At 39.8% G+C, this 27,950-nt stretch overlaps 2 protein-coding genes across 7 annotated transcripts in view; one reads left to right on the top strand and one right to left on the bottom strand.

Moving 5' to 3' along the window:
- LRRC59 (leucine rich repeat containing 59) overlaps positions 1-14,617 on the top strand; it is a 17,257-nt gene extending 2,640 nt beyond the window's left edge. For all 3 annotated transcript variants that reach the window (XM_042447913.1, XM_042447914.1, XM_042447915.1), the window contains exons 2-8: positions 1,169-1,311; positions 2,348-2,407; positions 3,243-3,401; positions 5,950-6,054; positions 7,285-7,357; positions 12,016-12,177; positions 13,080-14,617. In XM_042447913.1, coding sequence (XP_042303847.1) covers positions 1,207-1,311; positions 2,348-2,407; positions 3,243-3,401; positions 5,950-6,054; positions 7,285-7,357; positions 12,016-12,177; positions 13,080-13,318 — 903 coding nt within the window. In that variant the 5' untranslated portion in view covers positions 1,169-1,206 and the 3' untranslated portion in view covers positions 13,319-14,617. The remainder of the gene's footprint in view (positions 1-1,168; positions 1,312-2,347; positions 2,408-3,242; positions 3,402-5,949; positions 6,055-7,284; positions 7,358-12,015; positions 12,178-13,079) is intronic.
- EME1 (essential meiotic structure-specific endonuclease 1) lies at positions 10,581-27,950 on the bottom strand. Of its 4 annotated transcripts, none has more exons than XM_042447910.1 (9): positions 27,812-27,950; positions 23,303-24,142; positions 23,089-23,216; positions 21,901-21,990; positions 21,348-21,460; positions 20,868-21,006; positions 17,709-17,824; positions 17,029-17,218; positions 10,581-15,299 (listed from the first exon to the last, which is right to left on the bottom strand). In XM_042447910.1, exons 2-9 carry the CDS (start codon positions 24,114-24,116, stop codon positions 15,123-15,125), a joined length of 1,767 nt encoding a protein of 588 aa, XP_042303844.1. In that variant the 5' UTR covers positions 24,117-24,142; positions 27,812-27,950; the 3' UTR covers positions 10,581-15,122. The 4 variants fall into 4 exon arrangements, with proteins under 4 accessions (XP_042303844.1, XP_042303845.1, XP_042303843.1 ...); XM_042447911.1 differs by lacking the exon at positions 27,812-27,950 and adding an exon at positions 27,682-27,802; XM_042447909.1 differs by lacking the exon at positions 27,812-27,950 and adding an exon at positions 26,947-27,482.

Raw genomic sequence — 27,950 nt, 5'->3', positions numbered from 1 at the left:
TTGCAAATAGTATTTCAGTGGGATTGATTTTACAGTAAGTTTTAATCTTTGCTCTCCATAGTCTTATGTTTGTCACAAGCATGCAGTTTGTTTCTGTATAATATGTAGCTTGGTTTCTGCCTTCTTATTGTGGATTAATAAGAAGCCTTTGATCCACAGGTTTTCCTATATTATTGAAGTAGATTGCTGTGCAAAATAGTAATGTAGTGGTTGAGTGTTGGATTGTATCTCTGGAGACCAGAGTATGAATAGCTGTGGAAACCCACTTGAGCGTGTCACATTCTCTCTGCCTCAGAAGAAGGCAAAGGCAACTCTCCTCTGAACACACCTTGTCAAAAAACCAAAACACACACACGATAGGATTGCCTTAGGATCCATATGTTGGAAAAAATTTAAGGGCATGCAGCAGCAGCAACAACAATGCCTATTTTTGGTGGGTTGATAGTGGCAGTACCTTTCTATCTCCAGTGTAAACTTAAATATTGGGAGTAATCCAAGGACTTTCTGAAGGCCATTGTGACCAAATATGTTCTTGGAACAATCCTTCCTGCATAAAGATGACCTGGAATGGAAAGTTTTAAGGATATGCAATTCAAATATTTGCCATTGTTAATGTGGCAATAAAAATAAAATGGTTCTGACCCATTTGTTCATTATGGAGGATAGGGTGCAGTGCTTGAGGTTGCTGTACTCTACACCTGTCCCAGACACTGGCCGGTTACAAACCGGCAGTTGGGACGTCCTCTGTACGTCCCATTTTAAAAAAGGGGCGTCTCTTATAGACGCCCCTGAGTCTAGTACGGACTGTGTCCGTACAAGATGGCGGCACCCCTTCCACATGGGCGCCGCCACCTTTACGTACTGGACGCATAGCGTCCAGACATGTCGCGGCGCCTATGATGTCGCGAATGCACCAGCGGCGCCTCGCGACGTCATGGAGGCGCCGCAAAAAGAAGCTCCGAAATGGAGCTTCTTTTTCGGTCCGCGTGGGAGCCGCGCCGTCTGAAGGCTCCGGCTCCCCCACGGACCTATCGGCGGCGTCGGCAGACCACCGCAAAGCGGCGGTATGTACCCCGCCACTGTGACTTTAACCAGTAGAAAGTAAATCCTACTGAGTTTAATGGTGTTTGTTTTCTAGTAAGTGTTCAATCTTAATTTTTCTTCTTAGGAACTCAAGCTAATTGGGAGGCTGGTTTATTAAAGAATATGGCGAGATCTGAAGGAAAAGGAGTGAATCTGAAGGACAAACTAGAGGGCAATGAATTGGACCTCAGCTTGTGTGACCTGAATGAGGTGCCAGTTAAAGAGCTGGTTAGTATCTGTTTTCTTATTGGCTATAGAATACTGCAAATAACTTGAAGGCTGTGTTGCCTGAGTGAATGTATTGCCTTATGTAGAATTTCTGAAATGCATTAGCAGATTGGTTGATCCATCCCTTTATCAGAGGCTTTAACATATTTCTTTAACATGCATTAAACAAACACATTCTCTGTGTTTGGAGAAAGGTAAAGTTTTGAAATATATTACCTAGGTTTTAGGAAAAAGAACTGACAAGAAGAGATTAGCATTATACCTTGCTCCTCACATATTTAGTGATAATTTTGAAAGGACTGTGCAAATTTTATCTGGCTTGGTAGCCAACTAAAAATTTGTGCTCTTTATGACTGTGCTCCAAAAGAGCAACCTTGTCTCTGACATTTGTGCTGCTCTTCAGATAAAATAATAATAATAATAATAATTTATTTCGCTTTTTCACAAAGGAATCAAAGCAGATTACAACAATATAAAATTGAAACATCATACAATTAAAAAATTACAATTTACACCCCCTAAAACCCCAACCCTCCCCCCGCAGCATGAATGCAGCACAAATGATTACTCAAAAGGGATCCCCCAGAGAAAGTGGATAGTGGGCCTGTTACACATCTGTCTGTAAGCAAATAGACATTAAAGAGTGTTCCTTCTGGATGGTGTTTGGAAGATATCATTGCCTACAAGACAAGCCAATTGGTTTAAAATTTTGAAAAATGTTCCTAACTCATTTGACAAATCTTGTAGCTAATTAGTAGAATGTATATCAAAGTGTGTATCATCTGTGTGATAAAGCAGCATCTGTAGAGTACATTTGTTAGATAATTTTAAAATATGCATGTCTATGGATAGGTTAATCATGGTATTGCATTCCACAAATGGGATAAAGGTCAGAGATGTGTTACTGTAGTTTAGTTTGCAAGTTTTTACTATTAAATTAATTAACTGTGAACAGGTGATCACTGGACACAATGTAACATACCTCTGAGCAAACATACACAGGAGTGTACTGTTAATTTTGTTGTTGTTTTTGCAGGCAGGACTTCCAAAGGCAACTATTTTGGATTTGTCTTGTAACAATCTTACTACATTACCTGTAAGTTGCAAACTTGTGTTTTGTAGAGATTTTTCATACAGAAGTGGTCATATGTATAGTCATGTTCTTTATTAAAGCTCAGTATGCAACTGTAGTAATAGTGATAAGGGTCATTTCCTGGGCAGTGGCAGCTGCTTGCACAATATTCCTGCACCATGTTTTAATCTAAACTTTTGAAAAGCTGCCCAAAGATGTTGACTTGTTTTGGAGCACTATGCAATAGCTTGGATAGCTGAGGTAAGGTTCAGAATAAAATGTGGCACAGATTATTGCTTCACTGACTTGGAAGCCACCAGCTGCCACTGCATCTGGGTAAGAGTGAATGATAATATTGCAGTCTTTAAAAAGCTAGTGCCAATAGTGCCTCATAGTAAGGGAAAGAAATGCAGCTAATTTTTTTTCAGAGAGGAAAGATATGCTTTGAAGTGGCTGAATAAGTATATCAGTGATGTGGAGCTTTCAGTTATAAGTCGTCCACTAGTGGTATGTAATGTAAGATCTACTCCTCTCAAGGAGCCGTGAGACCATTGTGTTTATTGTGGTTATGATTTTTCTCTTATTGGATGCTTGTAGATATGTTTCTCAATTTGCAGACCTAGTACAAAAGGGATATGCTTTTAATTTCTCAAATGTCATCAGAAGGCGACAAGGCTGTGTTGATCTTATTAGTGTTTAGTTCTCCAACAGTGCGGTACTATTCATATTTACCCAGGAGTATACCATTTTGATTTCAGTAGGACTTACTTTTAGGTGAGCATGTATAGGATTGCAATCTACATGCATCAACTTTATTTAAGATGGTGGTTGGACTTTTTGACTTGTATTTGGGTTTTAGTCAGACTTCTGCAGTTTGACCCATCTGGTGAAACTGGACCTCAGTAAAAACCAGCTTCAGCAACTACCTTCAGACTTTGGTCGTTTGATCAACTTGCAACACCTGGATCTGCTGAACAATCGATTAGCTACTTTGCCAGTCAGTTTTGCCCAACTCAAGGTAATCCTTTCCCTTTCTAATCCTTGTATGAAGTAAGACTGTGGGTTTTGGCCTAGAATATATTTTGCAATTCTGCTGAAGTTTATTTCTCTGGCAGAGATTTTTCCTGGCAGAAAATAAGTGAAAGTTCAGAATGTTGTTATCATTATGTAGCTGCTGCCTTTTGTGAAATTTGAGTAGTTCTACTAAACTCTTTACAAAATGCTGCCCATATCTTTTTATGTGGTAGTTGTAAATAGCTATCTCTTCTTGGTTTGATTCTAAGGGGGAAACCCTTTTACTGTGAGTTCAATTTTGGTTTCTGTTGTCTTGTCAATAAAAGATACAACTAGCAAAAAAAGTGTCATTTTAATCAAGCAAGGAACTTCTATGATTAGAGACAGAAATTTGACTCCTAACTTGCCATGGAAAGAATTCTTCTCATAGGATGCTTGGGTCAGGGGCACAGGTGAAGGGGGAGATTGCAGCTTCATCCCTTTAAAAAAAATTCTTAGAGGAGGAATTATGGTGTCCACTAAAGCATTACAAGATGAACCACAGGAGCGCTGCAGGAAAACTAAAACTGAAAAAAACAATTGCCTGCCTTCCACCAACAGGAAGGATACTGGACAGTAAACTGGCCCCTCAAGTGGCTATATTTTCCCACCTGCAGTTTTAAACAGTACTGTATATACTCAACTATAAGTCAACCTCATGGACAAGTCGAGGTCAGGTTTTGGGGCCAGAATTATGGATTTTGCCATGACCCATGGATAGGTCGAGGGTAAAACTTGGAGGCTCCTTCAGTGTGTGTATGTGCGCGTATGGAAGAGAGACTCTCACTGAGGCTTTTTGCTTCATCGTTTCAGCCAGATAAGCAGGTGGGAGAGGGACTATTAAACAAACAACAATATCAATCAATCACCCAGGACTGTTTCTGCTTGCCTCCAGAGAGAAATAAACTACATGGGGAAATCTGCTATCATATTACCATAGTGATCCGTAAATAAGTCGACCTGGGATTTTGAGGTCAATTTTGGGGCATACATTTTTAGACTTGTAGATGAGTATACTGTATACAGTAGATTGGTTCTTAATTTACTGCTTATGTATCTGTTTATGAGTTGTAAGTTGTTGATACTTCATTGCTTCCACAACACATCCCAGCTTTTTTCAATTTTTGCTCCTTTTAAAGCAACTGTGGAAGGATAGTGGACTGCATGAGCCTCCTCAAGGAGACCTTGTAGGCCTGCACCCCTCCCACTCTTGGATATGCAAAAAAAAAAAAAGACATCTCCAAACAAACCCTAACAACTACTTTTTTGCCCCCTGTTGCCCTGTAGGGGACAAGCTGGGATTTTTACCATATTTTCTGGGCCTTCCTGGAGTGTATTAGGTCCAGGAAAAAACTTTCTTAACAATAGGAAGTGAGCAGAAGATACCTCTGTCCACTTCCTCTTTGAAAAAGGCGTCCTGGACCTAAATTGGACCGTGATATGCCCCAAACATTGTAGAAATGCTTCCCCACTCTCCAGAGGGCAGTTGGGGAGAAACAGTTTGAAAACTTTTGCAAAAAATGTTGTTAAAATTTTGTTTGACCTTTGGGAGACCCAGGGCCTTACAAATGTGCCAATGCCGGGCATGCTGATGGGATTTGCACCACATTTGCAGGGCTTTGGGTCTCCCAGGGGGGTCCAACAAAATGCCAGAAAAATAGCACTGGGGGCCACATGTGGCCCACAGGCTAAACTTTGTTCACTCTTATTTTAAAGGCTACTGCTTGTACAAAATTCTTTCAGTTTTAACTGCCAAATGCACAGCTAATGTACCATGTTGCTCCTGTGTTGATGCCTGCCAAACAATAAGCAGTTGTTTGTCATGAAACATGAGCATTTTCTAGGAAATATGGGTAACCAGAAAAAACGTCAGCACCCACCTCAATTACAGTATGCCAAACAAAATGATACTAACAAAATTCCTTCTATACTTACAAACATATATTACAAACTTAGATATACGTTTCAAAAACCCCAATTTTTTTCATAATACAATCAAATCAGTTAATGTTCCAAATTATTGAAAAAGCTGTTCGCATATGTAGTTGACATGAGATGTGTAGAAAGAGTTCTATATAGTCCAGAGATCATATGGAGACAGCAAATCCAGAATTATTCAGCCATTTCGTGGTTCTTCTTCAATCCAATAGTTTTCAATGCAAGCAGCAATTATCTTTTTCTTTACCAGTGTTATTCTTTGTTCTATAAACAAATTATTTTTGTTACCATTCCTCATTGAATTATGATTAAACAGACGTGTATATATATATATATATATATATATATATATATATATGGGCAAACAACTATATATATCTATATATCTATATATATCTTTGGGCAAACAACTTACCACAGCATATTAATCAACAGGTATTTTATCTTTTCCCCTTAATGTATATTTTCTTAATTCTTCTGGTAATTCTAATGGCAAGTGGAATGCTTTCAAGTAGAAAAAACTGAAATTCTTGCAACTCACTTTGGCTAATTTTGTGTGCATTTCCCTTCTTCAGAATCTGAAGTGGCTGGATCTGAAGGACAACCCCCTTGATCCTATGTTAGCTAAGGTGGCTGGAGATTGCTTGGATGAAAAGCAGTGTAAGCAGGCTGCCATCAGAGTAAGATAATTACTTTTGATTTTTCTTGTTTGGTTCCCTTCCTTTTTGTTGAGCTGATTATTCAGAAGCTTTTGATATTTCTGCTTCTAGATTTTTAGACATGCCATGGCTCAGTGTAAATTGTAATCTCTGAACTCTTAAACTCAGCCCCATTTTATTGTAAATATTTTATCTTAAGCAGCATTAATTTGATTAGAGTGGTGCATTAAGAAACTGCTTTGAGCAGATAAGCATTCACCTTAGCATTAGGGAACCTAATCCATCTCCACTTTAAAAAAAAAGGCAAAAAACTTTCTGCGGTGTGTTCAAGAGCAAACATGAAGAAGTGTGAATGAAGGACTGAGGCCTTGACTCGGTAGTTACTGTGTTTTCCAACACTCACTGCTGCTTTGCTTATAAAACCAGGACCTGACAGGGCTCTGCTGTAAAACACTGACAGAGACTATCTAGCCCTCCCTCCATCCAGCTTCAGAGGGAGAGAGAGGCAGGCCAACTCCATTGGGCTTAGCCCATAGTAAGATGAAGAGCCCTCCCTCCAGCCCATCTGTCATGGCTCTGGCCCCAGAGGGAGAGAAGAACCAATGATCCATTCCCCACCATCATTCCCTTCTCCTATTCATGTCTTATTAGAATATAAGCCAGAGGGCAGGGAATTGTCTAATTAAAAAAAATGTAAACTGCTCTGAAACCCTTTGTGGCTGAAGAGCAGGGTATAAATCCTCCAAATGATGATGACGATTATGATGATGATGATGATAATAATAATGTCACATTTTGAAAAGCTATGCTGCTAATTCTGTTAACCTATTTTATTTGAAAAAGAAATTCTTGCCCTGGACAACTTGCTTTCAGGCCTAGGTTTCTTCCTTACCCTGGGTATAATGTGACTTTGCTGCCTTTTTCTCCATTAATCTAGAATCATTTGCTCTTCAGGCACTATTCCTTCTTCTTCTTCTTTTCTGCTCATGGTATAATGTGTTGTGAATTGTAAAGGTTGTTCCAGGTAGAGATGGTTGGTGGTGGTCCATGCCTTGTGGGAAAGAAAACACTGATTCTCTTAATTCTGCAGATCTAGTCAGAGACAGCTCTTTTTCAAGACTATGCCAAAGTAACAAAGTAAATGCAAGCCTTCATTTGTCTTGGATGCCTATTAAAAAGATGTTATATGCTTTCTTCCTGATTTTTTGTCAGAGTGAAAACTAATCTCATGTAATTATCTTGAATCTTAAGGTACTGCAGCATATGAGGGCCATTCAGTCTGAATTAGATCGCGAGAGACAACGAAAGCTGCAGGCAGAGCGAGGTAGGCATAGTAATCCACCACTTTCTGATGTATACTACTTCTATTCTTGTTTAGTTACCTAATTTATTAATTGATGCTTTTAAACAATTTTAAACTTGAAATAAGCAGAAGTAGATTAAAGAGGCTAGAGGTTTTTATTATCAGTGTGTGAAATTGTAGCTGTTCCATTGTTCAGCACTTACATATTTAGTATCAAGGGTTAGATTGTTATTTTGACAGAGTTGACTGGTTTACTCCTTGGTTTAAGCCAAGTGACTTAAAAAAACACCACTGCTGTTTTTAAATTTTATTATCCATATACAGGTATATTTTTTTAAAGCCTAGCTATTGTTACTATTTTCCAACCCTCTTACTGAAACAATAACTGTTTGAATTTAGACGTTTTAACTTTACCAGTTATTGACAGTTGTTCAATGTTAGACTAGTATCCAGTGTGAGCTGCTTCTTTTTAATCATTATATTTTATAGTGAAAGAAATGCAATTCAGAAACAGATTCTTCATTTAACATAAGTTCAGCCAAAACAATTTGCTTTAAAAGAGTACTTTTTAAAATTAAAGCTAATAAGCATAACATCTGAATTTCGCTACTCAATTTTCTGATTTAGTCCTATATTGGTGTAATCCTATATTTCTAGATATAGGCTGCCAACTTGTCAGTGTAATTCCCAAAGTTTTATTGAAAGATGTAAATCATATTAAAGACTAATAACTTTGGATTGTTAATGTTAGAAAGCATTAAAACATAGTTGATCAAGTTTTTAAAGACATAAAACAATGTTTCACAGTATTAATATAATAAGCACGATTCAAAATTTTTCATTAAAACATTATTGCAAAGCTCACCCCACAATATCCTGGTTTAAACAAACACAGGTTTTTTTGATTTTGCTTTTTTTAAAAATTGTTTTTTTCCCAACCCTGATTTTTGAGCAGTGTTAGTTGATAATAGGCTAGATGCTTAAAGTAGGATAGTCAGACCAAACTCAGTTATGTTCACTTGAAAAAGTACCTCCCTCTGAAAAGAGGTGGCATGGTATCCAACCCATGTCCAGCATTGTGAGTATTCAGATCCATGAAAGCAGTGGAGGAAGGTTGTTTGGTGGTTGTGTTGCCATTTTAAAACTTGTTGGCAGTCCATACCAAAATGTGCTTAATGTTAAGTGTTTTGTGTTAAGCGTTTTTTTTAAGTGAAGTAATGATTAAAATCACTTGTGTTTTCTGTGACTAAAACCCTTCCATAAACATCTACATAGACATTGACACTACAGAGACATATATGCATTATTGATGTCCTTGGGAATAATTCAGATGCTCTTATGTAAGTGAAATCATATGTCACAGTCGTCCTGTGAAGTTGCATCACTTTATCATGCTATCATGAGGGAGTAGTTTATTTGTGATGTCTCTCAGCAACTATCATGTGAATCAGTACTTTGACATTCAGTTGTGTTATTATTATTATTAACCTTTATTTATAAAGCACTGTAAATTTACACAGTGCTGTACATACAATCTTTTAGTCAGACGGTTCCCTGCCCTCAGGTTGATGTTCACTCTTGTATAAATAGGATAACAGAATTGAGAGCTTGTACAATATATGATTCTTGTCCTGGAAGAGTCTCTTACTTTCAGGGTGCTGTAATTTTTCCAGCCTTCCCACTGTTACACATTTGCACTTGACACATTATCATTCATTCTATTTGTGTTTAGAAAATATGGCTTCTTGCAGTGAGTTAAGTTACCTTCAAAGTCATGCTGTGTTTGCATTTCCTTTGACATACAGAGTACTTTGTACACGTAACAGCACAGGATGTTTGTTTGAACTCAGTCATATGCAAAGTAGAGTAGTGGGGAAATCTGACTTTTCAGGCAAAAGAGTGCATAAATTAAGGTAGTTGAAATTTCTCCTGGTCCACTGCTTACCACTATGTGGCCTTCTTCAAATTTGTTCCCTTGTGGCTGAAAGAAAGTGCCTGGTTGGAAGATTGTGTGGCAGACTTAGCACCCCTTTTGAGCTAAAAATTAGAACCGCCATTTTATACATGACATGGGCATACCCAGATCTGCTCCATTGGCCCAGGATTGCTTCTACTACACATGCTTGGTCTTTTTGACAGTTTATTTTAATGGCTTGGAATCAGCTTTGTCATAAGTGTCCAAAATGGCTAATGGCCTTATTCAGCTGCCTAATACAGTGGTACCCCGGGATACGAATGCGCCGCCTTACGAAATTTCCGGGTTACGAAAAAAATCCATTTAAAAAAACTGTTCCGGGTTACGAAGGCTTTTTCGGGTTACGAAAATTTTTTTGGTGCTTTTCGGCGCTATTTCACACGAAATCGCGGCTTTTCCCCATTAGCGCCTATGGGTTTTTCGGCTTGCGAAGTATTTCGGGTTACGAAAGCGGCGGCGGAACGAATTAATTTCGTAACCCGGGGTACCACTGTATTAGGTGCTAGTAGAGAGCTTCATTTACTCCTATCCTGCTAGCTAAGAGTCCAAAACACATTATAGAAATAATACAGTTTGAGACTGCTTTAATTGCCTTGTCTCAGTGATAGGGAATCCTGGGAATTGTAGTTTATTGTGGCACCAGAGCTCTGATAGAGAAGGCTAAATGCCTCACAAAACTACAGTTTCCAGAATTCTCTAGCATTGATCCAGGACAATTGAAGCAGTCTTAAACTAGATTATTTCTGCAGTGTGTTTTGGACGTCTCATGATGTACTGGCACCAGTCAGAATCTTCGTGTAATTTTTGAGAATGCAACCTCAACTTTACCATGCTTTTTAGTAAATTTCTCATTTTCTGTAGGTAATTATTTTGCCCAAGAGATTAATACGCCTAAGCCAGTTTTTACATTAAAATAACATACTTAGATTAAAATTAATGATAAAATACTATTAAAATCTGTCCCACCTTTGTGGAGATTGGATAAAGTTATTTACATTTTCTTCTCTGTTTTAAATTATTTTGTGGTAGCAGTATTTGCTACATGGTTTCTTTAATATTAACTATATTTCACATGCTTTTAATGTAGCTTGCCACCTAAACATCTCATCCAAATTTGCCTTCTTTTGATCTCCCTGGGAGGGTCATTTAAACCTCATGCACTGACTATGTCAGAGGCTTGTAGGGTTGGGCTTTGTGCCCTGCTGATACAGTTGGACATATGAAAGCAATGCTGATATATGGACATAGAATAATAAATAATAAAATAAATAAATAACAAAACTTTTATTTAGATTCTGTTCTTCTGTAGCAAGACAATCAGAGCGGCTCACACTAAAACGTCCACATACAATATTATAATGCTGCTGCTGCTGCTGATTTATTTATAGCCCGCCCAATCACAAGGAATCCAGGTGGGTTACAACAATAAAATACATGGAGATAATACATAAAATTACAATATCCCCCTCTTAAAAAAGAATTAAATATGTTACAATTAAAAGAGTTTTAAAATCAATTTATAATAAAGATAACATAGGTGGTAGTAAATACATGGTGTGAGGGGGTAATCAATCTGTGGTCAATGAACTGTATGTGTATGGGCAGGAACCAATCTGTGGGTGTACCTTACATGAAAAGGGAGCCTTGATTAGATAGGTGAAGACTGGGGGGAAAGCTAGAAAACTGTGGAAACCCCCTCATTTCTACATCTCTATTCCTGATTGCTACAGAATGTCTTCTATTGAGAGACTGTGAATGCATATATCAGTGTACACATAGGGCCCCATCATGTGGTGGTGAGGTTAACAACATGACCATCTTCATGCATTCTTTTAGTGGTTGAGGAGGTTTAAGTGAACCTACTACTTACAACACTTTCTCAACTCAACTGACATCTCCCAACCACCACTTCTAATTTATCAATATTTGTTTCCCTACCAAGGCTTGAAAGGTGGTTTCTTTTGAATGTGGGGCTGTCTACCTTGTTGGTCAGGTGCAAAATTCTGAGATTATTCCTGAAACAAAATATTAGTTTATAATGCCAATCAATTAGATGATCATACATAACATGCAAGCAACGTACAATTTATTTTGTGACAGAATCTATTTTTTTAAAAACTTTATTTTTAGGTAAGAATGAATTGATTTCATACAAAGACTGTCCTAACAAAACTAGACATTTGGAATGAATGATTTCGCAATCACACATATGTGAATTGTAGTGGAAAACGTGGCCTGGTGACACAGTGGTTAAATGCCTGTATTGCAGCCACTCACTCACAAACCACAAGGTTGCGAGTTCAATACGAGCCAGGGGCTCATGGTAGCCTTGCATCCTTCCAAGGTCGCTAAAATGAGTACCCAGATTATTGGGGGCAATTAGTTTACAGTTGTAAACTGCTTAGAGACTGCTTAGGTGGTATGAAGCAGTATATAAATGAAGGTGCTATGGCTGCTATTGTTATCTTCAGTTAAGCATTTAAAATTCTCAGCTGTCTGTGGTGGTCACTGTCATCTGTACTGGATATTATAAAGTTATTACCTGTCCTATAGCAATACTGTACTGTAGTATTTTTTTAACCTGTTCTGTAAGCAGCCATTGTCATACTGGCAGTATAAATATTTTTGTTTTAGCAAACAAACCTCTTAATCTGATACAGCTTTTTAAAGTGAATGAACATTTTCTGTTTGTGCTGAAACAAAGAGCTGGAGAAGAAGCGTGAAGCAGATCGGAGAGCAAGAGAAGTCCAAGAGAGGGAATTACGTAAGCGAGAGAAAGCTGAAGAAAAAGAGCGCCGGAGAAAGGAATATGATGCCCTGAGACTTGCAAAACAGGAAGTGACAACACAACCAAAGAAAGAAACGGGTGAGAATAACCCCACCCCCATGTATGAGGTTGATAACACAAACAGTATTCTCTGCAGTTTTCTCTCCCCTGTAAGGAGGGAAGAGAAAGTTATTACTGTAGCAGATTTACCATTTTTTAAAAACACACATCACTGTGCTGGATGTCTAGTGAAAGAAAATTTTATTTCTGAACAAGTTTCAGACAACAACCAGTGGAAGCACTCCACATTTATATCCAGATATCCCCTCTCCTTTTCTGATAAATCATGAGTGGGTAAAAACCAGGAGTCACATTTTGGCCTCCTAGAACTTCTACAGATTGCACTAGGTTGCAAAATGTCCCACTATAACATTAAAACTAGTGGCTCCTGGATTAAATTTTACCTCTCCAGAGATTTTTCAAACCGTCAGACTCTAAAAAAGAAATCAATTGCCTAAAAATCTCCAGAAACATCAAAAGGCATTTTTCATTCCTCTGCTTTCTGAATTTTCTACGATGAGAGGACATTTCAGAGCCCTAATGTACCCCAAATCCTGAAAATGAGGAGTTACAAAAATTGCCTGTGAAATTAATAAAATGTAACTGTTTACTGTCTGCTTCATCCCACTTTTGAAAACCTTGCTGGGAATGGCATTTTTCTGAGGGGCTTTGTTGCCTAAACTAATCCCATTTGGTTTTACAAGTTAAGTGTTGGTTACCCTGTTCATATTTGGCAAGGAGATTCCAAATCATGTGAACACCAACGTGTCATACAATTTAAATGGCTCAGGCATTAACAGAAGACCGTGCCTGCAGTAGATTTTTACTGAACTGGTCCTTTGGGTTTAATGGGACTGCTCAGCATGGGATTATTTTGTACTAAAAAGAACTGGTATTCTAATCTCTTTCATCTCATTCTTATCTATCCTTTATTTTTACAGAACTCTCAGTTTCCCACCCATCACATGCACCCCAACACAAACGCTCCTGGTCCAGAGTCTTAGTGAAGATACTGCTGCTTCTGCTACTAGGTGCCTTGAGTACATTGGCTATTTGCAGGATTACGGAGCTGCAGCACCAACCTGCCTGCATTAGTGTGAACATGCTCTATGAAGATACACTAACCCTTTTACAAAGCCGTGAAACTCTTCAGAATATACTGCAGCCAAACTCACAATAATAACACTGTCTCGGCTCTGGAGGACTATTCCTTTGACAGTATCTCCTGCTGGTTTTACATCAGCACAGCTAGGATTCCTATGGAATTGAGCTCTGAAAATTGCTGACAAGTCATTGAGCATAGCCTACATCAACAGAGCAGAACTGCCAGTATCTCCCCCCCTTCCATTCCTAACGTAAATGAGAACTTATTTTTCTCCTCCATAGCGGAGTGTTTTCAGGGCTGCAGAATGCAGGCTATTGGTCTCTAAAGTAGAGTTCATTTCCTTAACAGCCTGCCATGAAATCCATTTTGTCATTTTAAGAAACTTTTATGTATAATCCTTGAATGTTATTGCTACTGCAAGTACGTGCTAATTTGGAGAATTAGTACTACACTACTATACTGATACAGTGGAGAGTGAAGCTGATGACATATAGGTTAATGGTTCATAACTAATGCTCAACAGCTATATTTTTGATCTATGGGCGGAAATACTGTATGTTGTTTTTATATATTGTAGTTGCTGACTGAACAGTGTTGTGGAAGTTCTGACTGTACGTCTACATCTCTTAAAATCTGCCTCATTGTATCTTTGTTGTATCAACTAGGCAGTGTGCTGGCAAGGTCTTGTGAATTCTGCAACACAAAAATTAGGAAATAATGCATTATTTTATTAATAATGTAATTTTTAAAAATAAGAATATATTTTTACATTCTGAATTGCTTACAAACAATCTGGATGCAGTTCTGTCCATGTTCCCAAGTGATATTTCTTATATGTTAGCTCACATTGAGAAATGTCACATTAGTCGTTTCAAAAATTTATCTAGCTGGCATTGCTTTTTTAGTTACTGACTTCACCTGAAGACTAAGCAGCCAGTTTTCCTTTTCTCTGGCCCTTATCCCAAGACTCAACTTGTACTGCTGTTGTTTTGGTCACAAATATATATTCTGTACACATTTTTCTGACAAGAGGCTGTAGTCCTAAGAAATCCTATGTCTTATTACCTTTAAGGCTATGTAAGACCAGAGTGACTAAACACTGCAGGCTTTGTTTGGAGGCACTTACAAGGTAAACTTATCTCAAGGGCAACAATAGAGGAAGTACATTTCATGTTTGAACATTTACTTGGGCTTATTTGGGATGCTGGGGTTGTGCAAAAGATGCTTAGTGAGGATGTTACTTACCAATCTTACTAAGTAATAGGAATAGTCTTGCACATCTGTTTTGGGGGTGGGAGGAGACCTCTAGTGGGCTGCAACTCAGAATACCTTTCCTTTAGTAATTGCTGTTTATTAAATGCTTCAAGTGCATAATTATGTCTTCAAGTATTTACACACCTCTCTCAGTTATACATAATTTTTCGTGTTTTGGAGGCGGCTTCAGGTTCTTAGGCAGAAAAGAACACATTGCTTAAAGATTTATGAGTTGTGGGGTAAACCGAGAATATTCTGCACACTCAGTAAGATTCATGTTGATAACAGAACCACAGTGTTCAGATATTTAATCATACATTTCTGTAATAAGCAGTGGGTAGATATATAGGCATTCACTTTATACTGTAATTTGTGTTCAGAAATTGAGATAACGTCTACTTTTTAAAAGAACAGCTATGCAAGATGAAATCTTTAATGTTTAGGTATTTCTTTGACAATGAAAAACCTTGAGGTTGCCCAGAAAGGACTCCTGAAGGGATGGGGAAAAGTTCTCCTTTGTAGGCTCCAAATATTAATGTACGTACTTCCCTTAATACATGTCTTCCCCAAACTGAAAAAAATGGATAGTCTCAAGAAAGTCAGTTTTTAAATCCAGGGTTTAGGATCATCCAGTAATATCCAGGGAAAGATCAGGATTATGAGAAGTCATCTGCAGGTAAATCCGTTTTGAAAGATCTGGGCCCACTCGCCTTGTAGTGGCTGTCACACCATCACCCCGGCGAACAGGTGTCTCCCGAAGAAGGTTGTATCGCTCTTGTTCAGAAGAACACTGATGATAGGCCTAAATGTAACCCAGAAATAAGATTTATATGCTTAAAAGGTAGGTATGTAACACATTCAACAACTTCAATTAACCAATATTTGTACACTACGCTTAAATCCACCCATTTTTATGGCACTGACTTATTCATCTGCATCTCATATAAAGCATTCTCTCACAATCCCTGGGCTGCTTTGTAATACATCCCCAATCCAGAAATCCAAAATTGAAATTTTTTGAGCACTGACACGATGCTTTGAGGCTCCACTTTTGGAGTATTTTGGATTTTGGAATACAAGTACCATAGTACATACTTGTATTTGTCAGACTGCAGAGACATGCGAGGATCTGTGAAATGGCAGAAATCCTAGTGTAGTGCTTACTGAAATCATGACTCCTGCCATTTTACAGATCCTTTTGTCTGTCTCCAACATCACATATATAGCACTTATATGTACTACGCTACAGTACTTGTATTCCAAAACACTTCTGGTCCTGGGCCGTGGACAATTCCTAACAGATTAACACTTGTACCACTGGAGTTACAGGCGCAAGCAGGGTGGGAAAAATAGGTCCCTTGAGATGCTGAAGTGTGAAACTCATAATCCCTCAGAATTAGTTATGATAGCAGAGGCTGATCAGGCTTCCAGTCCAGTAACATCTGGAGCCAATCATCCTCTCTCCTGTGATTTAAATGATTACTCCATTACATGACATGAAGGAGAGCCCGAGTCTCTGGACAGATTTTAAATGTTTTACAAACAGGACAAGTAGGACAGGAAGGCAAACTTCAGACAAAATTAAGAACACCTTCGTAACTTCAACAGAGTCCAAAGCTGAATAGTTCCCTAACAACATGTTGGTATCATGTTTTTAATGATAAAAAATGGAAGGGGGGAACTGAGTAGATAAAACAGAGACAATGCTCTGTTTTTAGGCAAAGGTAGAGCAAGGCGCTGGGGATCCAAAACTAAAAATACAAGGGAATAACTGAACCCAATGATACTTTTGAGAAAACAGATTGCATTTTGAGTCATTATCAGGTAAATGAGCTATGTGCTTTGATGGACGTTAACATCTCATAATGTCCATCCAGGGACACAGGATCTCTGCTCTAGCTGACAAACAGGCACACAGATAAATTCTTCAGCATTTTGCAATCTATACACCAACGGGGAGCTAATTTTCACTTCTAAATGAGAAACAGTTTCTCCACCCTCAGTTCCATTAGGCTTCCTTTGGAAGTTGTCAATGAAGGGACAAGAACCAGGTGTACATCATTGAAAAACAAGCTATATGGGATCAACAGATTCAATGGTGGATTGTGTGACTGCAAGTAATTTCTGACTTACGGGTGGACCTAACTTTTCTATTAAGACAAAGCAACAGTCCTGTGCACACTTACCAGGGTGTAAGGACCAATAAACAGAGGAGAACTTACTTCTGAGTAACATAGGCTGGATTGAAATGCATACGACACAAGAAATTTTGAATAGCACAAGAAGTGTGTTTACTATTTTTAGGACAGCAGGAATTCTGGATTCTGATTCAACAATGTGTAATTACTTTTAAAAAACAGATTGTAATCTTGAATTGATTTACTGCAAATTGTTTTCTGATGTAAACTGGAAGTTTTCCCTCTCTACAAAGAACATAGTAATGTCAGTAATAGATGACTGTGTATCTGTAGGTACATATAGACATAGACTGTTCTTAACAAAGAATACAACACTACAGGAGATTATCTCACCTCCATCAGCAGCATTGGGGATGGGTACTGAGCTACAATAGCATTTGCCACTTCTAGACCAACCCGGTTGAATTGCTGAATCTGCCTCTTCCAAACTTGGAGCAACCCTTTTCCAGAGCGGTCCACCTTCGAACCTGAAATCCAATCCCCCTCTAGGCAGAAGGAGAAGCCGGTATTGTCACGTTCCCTTCTGTAAAATATACAAAGAAGAAACAATGAAATAAGAAATAAAGTATGCCTAACAGTTGTGTTCCTCTACAGACTTTAGGGTGATCATATACCTCAAGGCACACAGCAGTCATCAAGCACTCCAGTCCATAGACTGACTATGGCTTTGCTATGAAATCTGAATGATACTTTTGAATTTGAACACACACAGGAACTGCTATTCCCCAAGAATCCTTAATGTATGTTCTGCATGTTTAATGATCTTCAGCTTTTAAGTGAGGTTATTAGTCACAAATTATCATATTGCAATCTGAACTTTGTGGTCATGCTAAATTAACCTTATGAAAGAATGGTAAATTGAAGGTTGTGAGACAGATCTCCTTATGGAAGAAATGGGTTGGGATTTATACTTTGGATATCATGATAATATAACTAGCAAAATCCCCCAAGTGGAGCTGCTGAAATGTTCTGGGAAGTGCTGGTAGAAGGCTACAGCTGATTTGTTCACTCACTTGAATGGTGCTTCAGCCACAGCCTTGGTAAACATACTGGCAAAATCAGCAAACTCCTTCCAGCTCTCAAGAATTTGAACCTGGACACTTGTGTGAAGTTGCAAACCCACCAAGGCCTGTAAAGGCAAAGACAGATTATCAGTGATGAAGCATGCATTTGGAATAGGAGATACTCCGGCTACTCAAAGCACCACCACATTTTGGTGTAGGTGTACTGCTTCCATCCTAGAACCTGCCCATTGAGTCCTAAACCATTACAGATTTGTGTGGTCCTGACCCTTCTGTAAATCTTCTGCATACAAAGTTTTAATCATCTCCCAAAGAAAATTCTCATCAAGGTTCTCTTAACCTCTAGATTAACTGCAATGCATTGTATATATTTCTGCACACTACAAACTTAAACTAGTTCAAATTACAACTACAGATGTACCTAGTTAACAAATATGTGCTTATGGACATTACATCTTTAATAGAAAATTTGGTATCAGAAGCAGAAATGACTTGAAAAAAATACTACAAAAAACAAAGAGCAATTCAACATATTTCAGGAAGCATTTTATTAAACCTAACAACATGCACAAGTGAAATGAAACAACCAGGTCATATAAACCTTTCATGATTAAAAAAAAACACCTTGAAGATTACAGAGACCACCTAAAGGTTTCTTCCAAAATGCATCCAATAACTCCTGCCCCCCCCCTAATATTTTCCACTTTTCTTCCCACTTTAGTGGTCAAACGTCTATGCTTTTTAACATGCTGGATGGTAACTAGTGAAGTTGATTTACCTACTCTTCTTTCTCTGTTTTGCTTTCAATACAGGTTCAATATGGATCCCACAGGCAAATTCTCTTTGTCATGTTTGTTGCAGCCATGCACACATGGCAACAACAGTATCAGTTAGAACAGAATCCCATTTTCCCCAGCTCAATCTTTCTTCCATTGTTTACTGCAGACACACTTCTGCAACTCAGTACCAGAAGTCTGTGTTTCTCTAATGCTTTTTCAAAATCCTCCCATTGTCAGTGTTGCTAAACCCTTTCACTTAGACAGAGGAGGGAGAAGGGGACTGTGGGCATAAAAGACGTTGTAAATGGACCTTCACTGTCAGAGACTTTGCTAACATATGACTGTATAAGGCTCTGAAAAAACTAGAAGCTTCAGTGCTCAAACATCTCTGCTGAGTATCAGTGTACAAACACCCTTAATATATAATTGGTTCAAAATTAAACCATTACAAAATACATATATATTTAAAACATCCATCCAGAATGCCTAAAGAAAGGCCTCTCTACATCAGCTTGTTCATATATTATTGCCCTGCATTCTGAGTTGAAAGTGGAGGGCTTCTCTGTCGTTGCACCCCACTTCGAGAATTCTCTTCCCAGTGAGGCTTACCAGACACCTTTTTAGTCACCCTTAAACTGAAACTATTCTAAGATCCTATCATGAGATGCTATGGCTTCCCCTGGCCAGAGGCATCTGTAAACTGCAATTGTTTTCACTACTTCTACTTACTGCTTTAAATTCTTAGCCTTTGATTTCAATGTGGTGCATTGGTTTTACTGTGTGAGACACTGAGAATTTATGGAAGGGTGGCTTAGGAATGAATGGGGTAAAACTCTTCCTTTCATCTTGTTAAATGGAGAATGAAAGATAATACCATTGAAATAAATAATAATGCAACTTGGAAAGAGCAGCACAAAAATCTACAAACTACTGATTCTGACTAGACTACAGAATTCCCACATCACAATTCTACCAGTGTACTGAAAATAGTGATGTGCTCCCAATGGAGAAAGAGCAGTTTTACATTCTGTTAGTATACTGGGCAAAACAGCAACGCTCCAGCAACTGTGAAGGCAGAGGGGGCCAATGTTTGCACCTGCACCTTCCCAGCAGGCTCAGACCAAAAACTGACTACTGTATGGCTGAAAAAATCAGAAGTAACTTATGGTTTCTATTTTCATATTTTGCAGCTGATTTTTACAGGTTTTGCAAGTTGTTCTTTCAAATTCAAGTGTCAATTTACAGTCTCGGGAAATTTCAATCTCTCTCCTCCCACCATTTTGGGAGGCTTCATGGTTCTAGAAGAAATTGAGGATGCAAAAATACCCCTGAAGGGGCTATGGTTTTCCCACTTGTAGCACTTGCCATCCAAGCAGGATCTCAGTGGCAAAGCACTTGCTTTTGCATGCTCATGGTCTTGGGTTGAATCCCAGCATCTCCTGTAAAAAGATCAGGTAGCACAAGGGACAAAAAAGGAGACTTCACAGGAAGCTCCAGGAGCCACTGCCCATCACAACATGCATGTCTTGATTAGACACACCAGGCTTCTGCCTTAGCATAAAACAACCTTCCTATAGTGGTCATCCAACTGGGCCGATTTAAAAAAACATTCACCTACAGTCAGCCACTCTGTCTCCCCTCCCCAGTTCAATCTCTCCCAATGGCTCCCTCTATTAGTGGTGAATCAAAACATGAGTGTCTTTGTTGACCTTTATGTTTTGCTGTACTCCCTGGCTGGCATAAGAAACGGAGTTCTACAACCAGAATGAACAGAAACAGGAGAGTAATTGTTCTGGTACAAATACTATTCAGAATCTTTTAAACAAAAGACCACTAATTAGCTGAAAAAAGAGCATGTAAATTACATGCACATGTAACTCAAACCTTAACCCGCAGTAATGATAAAAAGCATTTAGTTCCTATTACACCAGAACCAATCTTATTTTCATTATTTTTCAGGGTCTAAAGATAAGGTAGGGAACATTTGCCTTTCCTCCCCTACCATGGCTATGCTGGGAAGGGCCTCTGAGAGCTGGAAGTCCAAAACATCTGAAGGGCAATGCTAAAGACTGGTGTGCATCCTCTTCTTCCACTCTTCCTCTTTACTCAGCTGCTTTCTCCTTTCTCTTCATCCCCTCTTTTTCTTTTCTGGGAGCTGGAGTCTAACAGTATCTGAGGGCTGCATTTTGCTCACCCCTCACCTCTGCCTTTGCAGGAGTGGCTGCTACAATGGTACAATCACTCCCATTAGCCCCTGTGAAGACTGGGCCCCACTGCTGAAGCTATTTTTTCAGAGAGAAAGAAATGTTAACTATGACTGAGATGACTGTTAAAACAGCAGCTCTACCACCCCATACTGCCAGAAACTCACTTCTTCCACATCCACTCTGGATAGCTCCAGGACTGGGTCTGCCTTCCCTCTCCATTTCCTTGGCCTGCCTTGCTCCTGTGCCATACCGCCACTCTGCACTGCTTGCTTCACTTTCTTCTGGCACTTGTGTTTGTGAGAACTGGGAAGACAAAGGATTAATGCCCTCAGCACTGGTGTTCATTCCCAGCAGGTGGGTGGCGGGATATTTGGCTGAAATAGTTGAATATAAAGTTGGCCCAAAACTACTTTTCTTGCTCCAGCTACCATCCACATGGCAGTGCTGGGCAATAAATAAATAAATAAATAAAAATAAAAATTAAGGATTTGAATATGTGCATAGTCAGCATTGGCTATTTCCACTGGAAGGTTTACTGCCTTTGTACAGACCATCTTTATAAGGAACAATGGAAACAACCTCCTTCATAGCTCTTGGTGAAAAATCTTTAGGGCAATTTCAGTAGTGAAAAGTAGAATCCTAACCTGAAGTATTTTTCTAGTTCTACTACAGCCAATGCCAGGGTTTTCCCAGGCATTTTCTGCATGATGTTTGCCACAAAAGTCCGTAGAGTCTCAGCGGGTCCTTCCATGCTAACCTGGGAAGAAAATAAAGTAAAATGTCAGAGCAAAAATTTATAGCCTCTGACAGATTGCATAACATGTCCAATGATCTCTCAAACACACATGTAAGACTTAAGTTTCAGGTTTGTTTATTCACCACCTTCTCGGAATTAAACAAAGCATTCACAATATGTCAGTCTCTTTACAATACACCAGGGAAAGGAGTCATGCAGCCTTCCAGAAGTTGTTGAACTGCAAGTTCCAGAAGCTCTAGCCAGCATAGCCAGTAGTGAGAAATACTTGGCAATGCCACCCAAGATCTCTGGAGGGTGGTACAATTCCCATTCCCAACACAATTGTGTTTATACGAACAAAACAAAACACACGGAACTGATCTTATTTTTAAAAATGGGGTCTTTGAGGTACATAAATTGTTGTTCCTGTACCTGCTAGACATCAGCATTCATGACCGTACCTGCTTAGAGTTATGAATCATGGTGAGAAATTCTTCTAGCAGCACCAAAACTAGAAGGTTGGGTTCTTCTGTCAGGTCATCTTGTTCCACCTTCATAATAATAATAATAATAATAATAATAATAATAATAATAATAATTTGTTTTATTTATATACAGGTACCGCTATTCCAAAGATCATAGCGGTGAAGAGCAAGTAAGCTAATTAGCAAGTAAACATACAGTTAAGAGCAGGAAGTAAAATAAAAAGATAATGACTATGACCAATAACAAGAAATAAGGCATATATCTTGATGGCCATCTGTCGGGGATGCTTTGATCGAGAGTTCCTGCATGGCAGTGGGTTAGACTGGATGGCCCTTGTGGTCTCTTCCAACTCTACGTTTCTATGATTCTATCCACTACTATGAGTTCACCAGTCAGAGATATGTAAGGAAAAGCAAACTCTTCAAGTAGAAAGTATAGGCAGCAGGACAAGTGCATTCTCTGTGAAACTGATCTACGCCTGACTACAGAGCTTGCCTGTTTCTCCAAGAGATGAAACACAGAAGGATTTTAACCAGTGTCTGACAATGTGACTATAGATGTTTCCTCTTGGTGCAACATTTGCATTCAGACCACAAAACGGCATTGCTGGAGACCAAAATTAGTAAGATCCTGGAGGCCCATTGTTATCAAAAACCAAGTGGGCACCTTGTATGTTTAATGCTCACTGAAAGGCTTCTAGATGGAATTGTTTGCCACAGTGGTGGGAAACATGTGGTCCTTCAGATATTGTTGGACTGCAACTCCCATCAGTCCTAGACAGCATAGTCATTCATGATGGATCATTCGAGCTGTAGTTTGGTAACATTTGGAAGGCCACAAATTCCATATTTTTGCTGGAGAATATTTTCCTAATATAATAGCAAAATTCAAGTCCTCTTCTCCAAATACAAAACTGCATATTTCATTAGATTCTAGTAAATGGTGTGTGTGTGTGTGTGTGTAAGAGACTTTTTAAGGTTGTTTGTGCAGATGGGGCTATTTTATGTATATCACGAAGACCAAAAGAGAGAGGTGACTAAGGGAGAAGAATTTTCTAGGGGTTACTTAGAATAACAAAGTTAGCACACTAGCAGTTTGCCACTCTACCCTCAGTTCTAGAAACAGAACAAGGGGGAAGTCTTTAAGGAAATGTGCTCCTGTACCTGAGCTAGCCTGGTCTTCCTTCTCCAGGTGATACTGCAGGGAACATTTTGGCTCTCAATCACACAGCTACATTCCATGGTCTGCAGAGTAGTCAGCACCTGTCCACCCCCTTCAACCTGTAAAAGACCTAAGAGGGAGGAAGCAGTCAGGGGTCCACAGGAACTGAGGTGGCATTTAATTCCTAGCAAAGCCATGGGTGAAAGAGGGCCATACCTGGATCCAAGATAACTTGAATGTGCTTCAGACACTGATCTGGTCTCTGCGCTTTCCACAGGTTGGCCAAGACCTTCTTCCTTGCCTGCTCCTGCTCCTGTAGCGCCTTCCGAGCTACTCGCTCCTTTCTCCTCTGCAAGGCAGCCTTGTGCACTTGATCAAGTGCCTCCTGGCTATCAGTTGTATTGGCTTGAAGGGGCAAGGGTTGCAGGCTTATCCCCATCACCCGGTGGCTGACATTTTTCATTGGTGAGTCAGAAGCACTAACTGGAGGTTGGAGCACAGGCTGCTTCTCAGGTTCTGAGAAAGCTGGTTCCAGGTCACTGTCTGACAACTCCCAAGTACTGGCTACAACTCTCTTCTGGGAATATGGCCTTCTGAGAAGTGACGTCTCCCCTTTCTCATTGCTGGAACAAAGCCTATTGCCTCCAGTTGAGTCTTCAGTGCTCCGTTCTAGGATCCTAGTAAATGAATTTCCATCTGCAGATGGCTTAGTAGCCAAAAGCTTCCTCTTGAGCCTTTCGGCCAAGGGAACAATCTCCTCCTCATCATCTTCGCTCTCACTACTGTGCTGCCTCATCACATTCCGATGAGTGGCAGCCCGGGCTATCTCTTGGGGACCACGAGACTTTTTCCAAGCAGGAGAAGGAGCAGATGAACCCTCAGAGTCTGAACTTCTAAGTTCAATCACTTCCTCATTTGCAGAAGGCTGGCCAGGGTTTTTTATGGCAGCTGGCTGCTGGCTTAGGAATGGGAAGACTGGTAGCTCTTCACCTTCACTGTCACCCAGCTCTGGGAACATCATGCTCACCATGCGAGGCTACAGGAAGTGGGTCACATCTAAAGACAGGAAGCATAACAGTGTCATTCAAAAGTGTGGAATCTTTTCCCCACCCCAAATTCCTGTCAAGGGCTACTTTCCCTTGCCTTTAGGGCAACTGTGGAGGGCCCAGGGGCTATTTTTTTGTCACTGGAACTTTATAGGAGCTGCCCAGACTACATGAAAACAAAAACAATAGTAAGAAAAGTAGTCAAAATACTGCTTTTGATTTTGAAAAATTGGATTATGGAAAGAGGTCTTGTAGCACTTTGAAAATAACTAAAAGAAAGAAGTTGGTAGCATGATCTTTTGTACACTTGAGTGTATTTTCTCAATGCATTTGCAAGATGACGTAGGTTCAAGTCTACAAAGATCATGCTACCAACTTCTTTCTTTTAGTTATTTTCAAAGTGCTACAAGACCTCTTTCCATACTGATTTTACAGACTAGCATGTCTGTATTTTGGGATTATTTTATGTTAGATAGTGCAGGGTGGCCTATTTAAAATGTGAATTGCTGCTCCTGGAGACTTCCAGGAAATGCAATTTATTTTTTGTTTCCCAGTTAAAGGGCATTTCAGGTATATGGGGTGATTCAAGACCACCAAAAAAAAAAAAAAGAAAAAGAAAGAAAGAAAGAACGAACGAACGAACTTCTAGCCCCAGCATGGCACTTTGGCCACCTTTGCTTTAGGGGTGCAACATTTTTGCTCTAGTCTAAGGGCTATACAAGTTTGCAGCTTTATGCTGCAGATATATCTGAGATGAAATGTCGTCTTTTCATTGCTCTCCCAGCAGTGATCCTAATACAGATTTCTCTTTCCTCAAAGCTAGTAACAGTAGGGAGACAACACTCTGTACGAACCTAGAAGGCATCTGCAAGGGGCCCAGTGATCACTGCCTTAGCGATAATCTGTTGAGAGCTGTGTATTGGGCTGCTGGGCAAGGTCAATTCTGGGTAGACCTAAAAATAGAGGGAGGGCACTCCGTTTCCCCCTACATTTTCTTCTACTCCCCTTCCCTCTCTCACTTTTCTTCCACATCCAGCTAGTTGTCAGGGAAGGAACAGATCACCCTTGCAAAAGAACTGAACTGTTTATTAGCACATGGCCAAAAGCTACTTTCCCTGTGTAAATTTACAGCACTTTATAAATAAAGGTTAATCATCATCATCATCATCATCATCATCATCATCATCATCATCATCTAAACAGTCTTGGGCCTGGAAAGCCAACATTTTCCACCACTGTCCTGTCAGAGCCTCCTTTGTTCCTAGGAAGATACAGGATCTGCAGACTAAGGGAATGTTCAACTCAACAGCTGCAGCACATTGGCCTTGGCTGCTCAACTTCTATACGTAGTTACTCTGTAATCTCCAAAAAACAGCACTCAAACTGTTGGGAGGCAGCAACCTCTAGCCTTGGAAGGTGGGCATATTCCATTATCTCCCCTGTCCACAAACCTTCATAATTTACCACTGCCTTTAGAAAGAGAATTATGGTTTACTATTTAGATTATTTATATGTCTTCTCTCAAGACTACCTGAAGGCACAAAATAGAAGAAAACCACATACTGTAATAAAGTACGAAAAACAGCAGAAAAACCAAAACAAGCCAGCAACAGATCATCCAAGGCCTGACAAATCTGAATTAACTTCAGGATTCACATCAAACTCTGCTAAGGATCTAAACAAAGTTCTCAAGAAAAGGTTAAGTGGGACCACCACCCAAAACACCCTGGCCCCAGAACCCACAATGTGATTACTTTCAATGTTGCTCCAGAAAGCAAGGTTTCTGGGGCTGATCTAAGGGTGAGATTTACACGTCCTTCCTACTATTGTCAGATTGCTACTCCCTGCATTTCTCACTAAAGACAATTCTATCTGGGGCTGCTGGGACATGGAGTCCAACAAAATTTGGAGGGGCAGGTTTTCCAACTATGAGTGTAGGTTAGAGTGCCAGGGACCAGCATTAAGCTAGCATTCTAAGGCGCGATACATACCAGCAAAATGTAGCGTGGCGGTGGCAGTAGGGTTAGGGAGCACGCACCATTCAGACGCTCTCTAACCCTAGTGCATGCTAGGATTAGCTTAGTACGTACTGGCAGTGGCAAAATGGTGGCGCCCTGTCTACATGGGTGCCGCCATTACGATGTGACAGACGCATAGCGTCCACATGTCACGTCACGCTTGCGATGTCACGAGTGTGCCATTTGCGCACTTGGGCATCGCAAGCACAATGGAAAAAGAACCCGCTTTTTGAGGGTTCTTTTTGCTCCGCGGGAAAGGCCCACGGTCTGGAGGCTGCGGTTTCCCCGTGGAGCAAACCAGGGTGGCGGGAGACGACAACAACAACATGTCCCATTGTACTAGTTTTCAGCTAGAAGTGGCTATATTCATTCATTTATATTCGATGCATACCGCAGCAGCAAAGACAGGGTGACCAGAGGTCCTCCTTTCCCAGGACACATCCTACATTTCATTACCTTCTGTGTCCAGGAGGAATTTCAAAATGTCCTCCCATTTTGAGAATGAATAAGATGCATAATTTCAAGTGTTATTTTGTCATAGCCTCCAGTTTTCTTGAACATCCTGCATTTTGCAGTGCCTTGCCCTCGTTGGCAATAAGGACCTCTGGTCACCCTGAGGAAAGATCATGAGACGGAGTATTTCATCTGAAATGTGCATAATAAATAAAATATGAAGTCTATTTGGATCTACCAGTACAATCCCTGCTCAGCCATGGAAACCCACTGGGTGACCTTGGGCAAGTCACACTCTCTCAGCCTCAGAGGAAGGCAAAGGCAAAAAAACCTCTGAACAAACCTTGCCCAGAAAACTTTAGGGTCGCCAGAAGTCGGAAACGCCTTAGAGCCATGGAGGGTGAGCTTGGTTAAGTCACACTCTCTCAGCCCCAGAAGAAGGTAAAGCTTGTTACAAGCAGGCAGATTATATTTCTATATAATATGAAAGCCTGGTTTCTGTTCCTTTATGGTGGATTAATGAGAAGCCTTCGGTCCACAGGCTTTCCTATATTGTTGAAGCAGATTGCTGTGCAGCCTCAAAAACAGTAGTGAGGTGGGTTGAGCACTGGGCTGCGTCTCTGGAGACCTGAGTGCGAATTCTGTGCAAACCCACTTGAGCAGGCCACACTCTCTCAGCCTCAAAGGTAAAGCCAAAGGAGGGGGAGGAAAACCCTCTGAACAAACCTTGCCCAGAAAACCCTTGGATAAATTCACAATAAGTGGGAGATGCCTTGGAGACATGGAAACTCACAAGGGTGAACTTCATCAAGTCACACTCTCTCAGCCTCAGAGGAAGGCATAGGCAAAAAACCCAAAAATTATATTATCATTATTATTATTAATGTTAATGTTATTAATATCCTGCCCTTTTCCAAGGCTGGGACTCAGGGCGGCTCACAACATTTAAAAACAACAACAATACCATACAGTTAAAAACATACAAAGTTAGTGTATTAAAGTAGAATTAAAATTGCTACAATAATTTAAAACAAATTCAATAATAATAAAATCCAGTTTAAAAGATTAAAACACTTACAATACTAAAAAAACCCCACAACTCTCTGAATGAAGAAGCCTTGCCCAGAAAATTTAGGGTCGCCATAAAAGTCGGAAACGAGTTGAAGTGACATAACAAGAACAAGATCTACTACTACTATTGCTACTACCTCTGAGCATGTGCAGAGTGCTCCTCCTCCAGCCTTGTTTGAAATAAGAAACTGAGGCAGGAGCCGCAGATGATGATGAAGGGAGGGCAGGAAGGAAGAGAGAGGAGAAGGGAAAGATCCCGCCAAATCCTTCAGCAAC

This window comes from Sceloporus undulatus, chromosome 2 (genome assembly GCF_019175285.1).
Source record: "Sceloporus undulatus isolate JIND9_A2432 ecotype Alabama chromosome 2, SceUnd_v1.1, whole genome shotgun sequence".
In the NCBI taxonomy this organism is placed as follows: Eukaryota; Metazoa; Chordata; class Lepidosauria; order Squamata; family Phrynosomatidae; genus Sceloporus; species Sceloporus undulatus.
This window is presented reverse-complemented; position numbering and strand designations above follow the sequence as displayed.

What these genes read in the sequence shown, in the direction of transcription:
- EME1 (XM_042447910.1), bottom strand. Translation starts at nt 24,116, where the DNA reads ATGGTGAGCATGATGTTCCCAGAGCTGGGTGACAGTGAAGGTGAAGAG. An exon ending in GGAAGACCAGGCTAGCTCAG is followed by an intron (nt 21,991 to 23,088) that starts GTACAGGAGCAC and finishes ATTATTATGAAG; the next exon opens with GTGGAACAAGATGACCTGAC. An exon ending in CCAGAGTGGATGTGGAAGAA is followed by an intron (nt 17,825 to 20,867) that starts GTGAGTTTCTGG and finishes TTGCCTTTACAG; the next exon opens with GCCTTGGTGGGTTTGCAACT.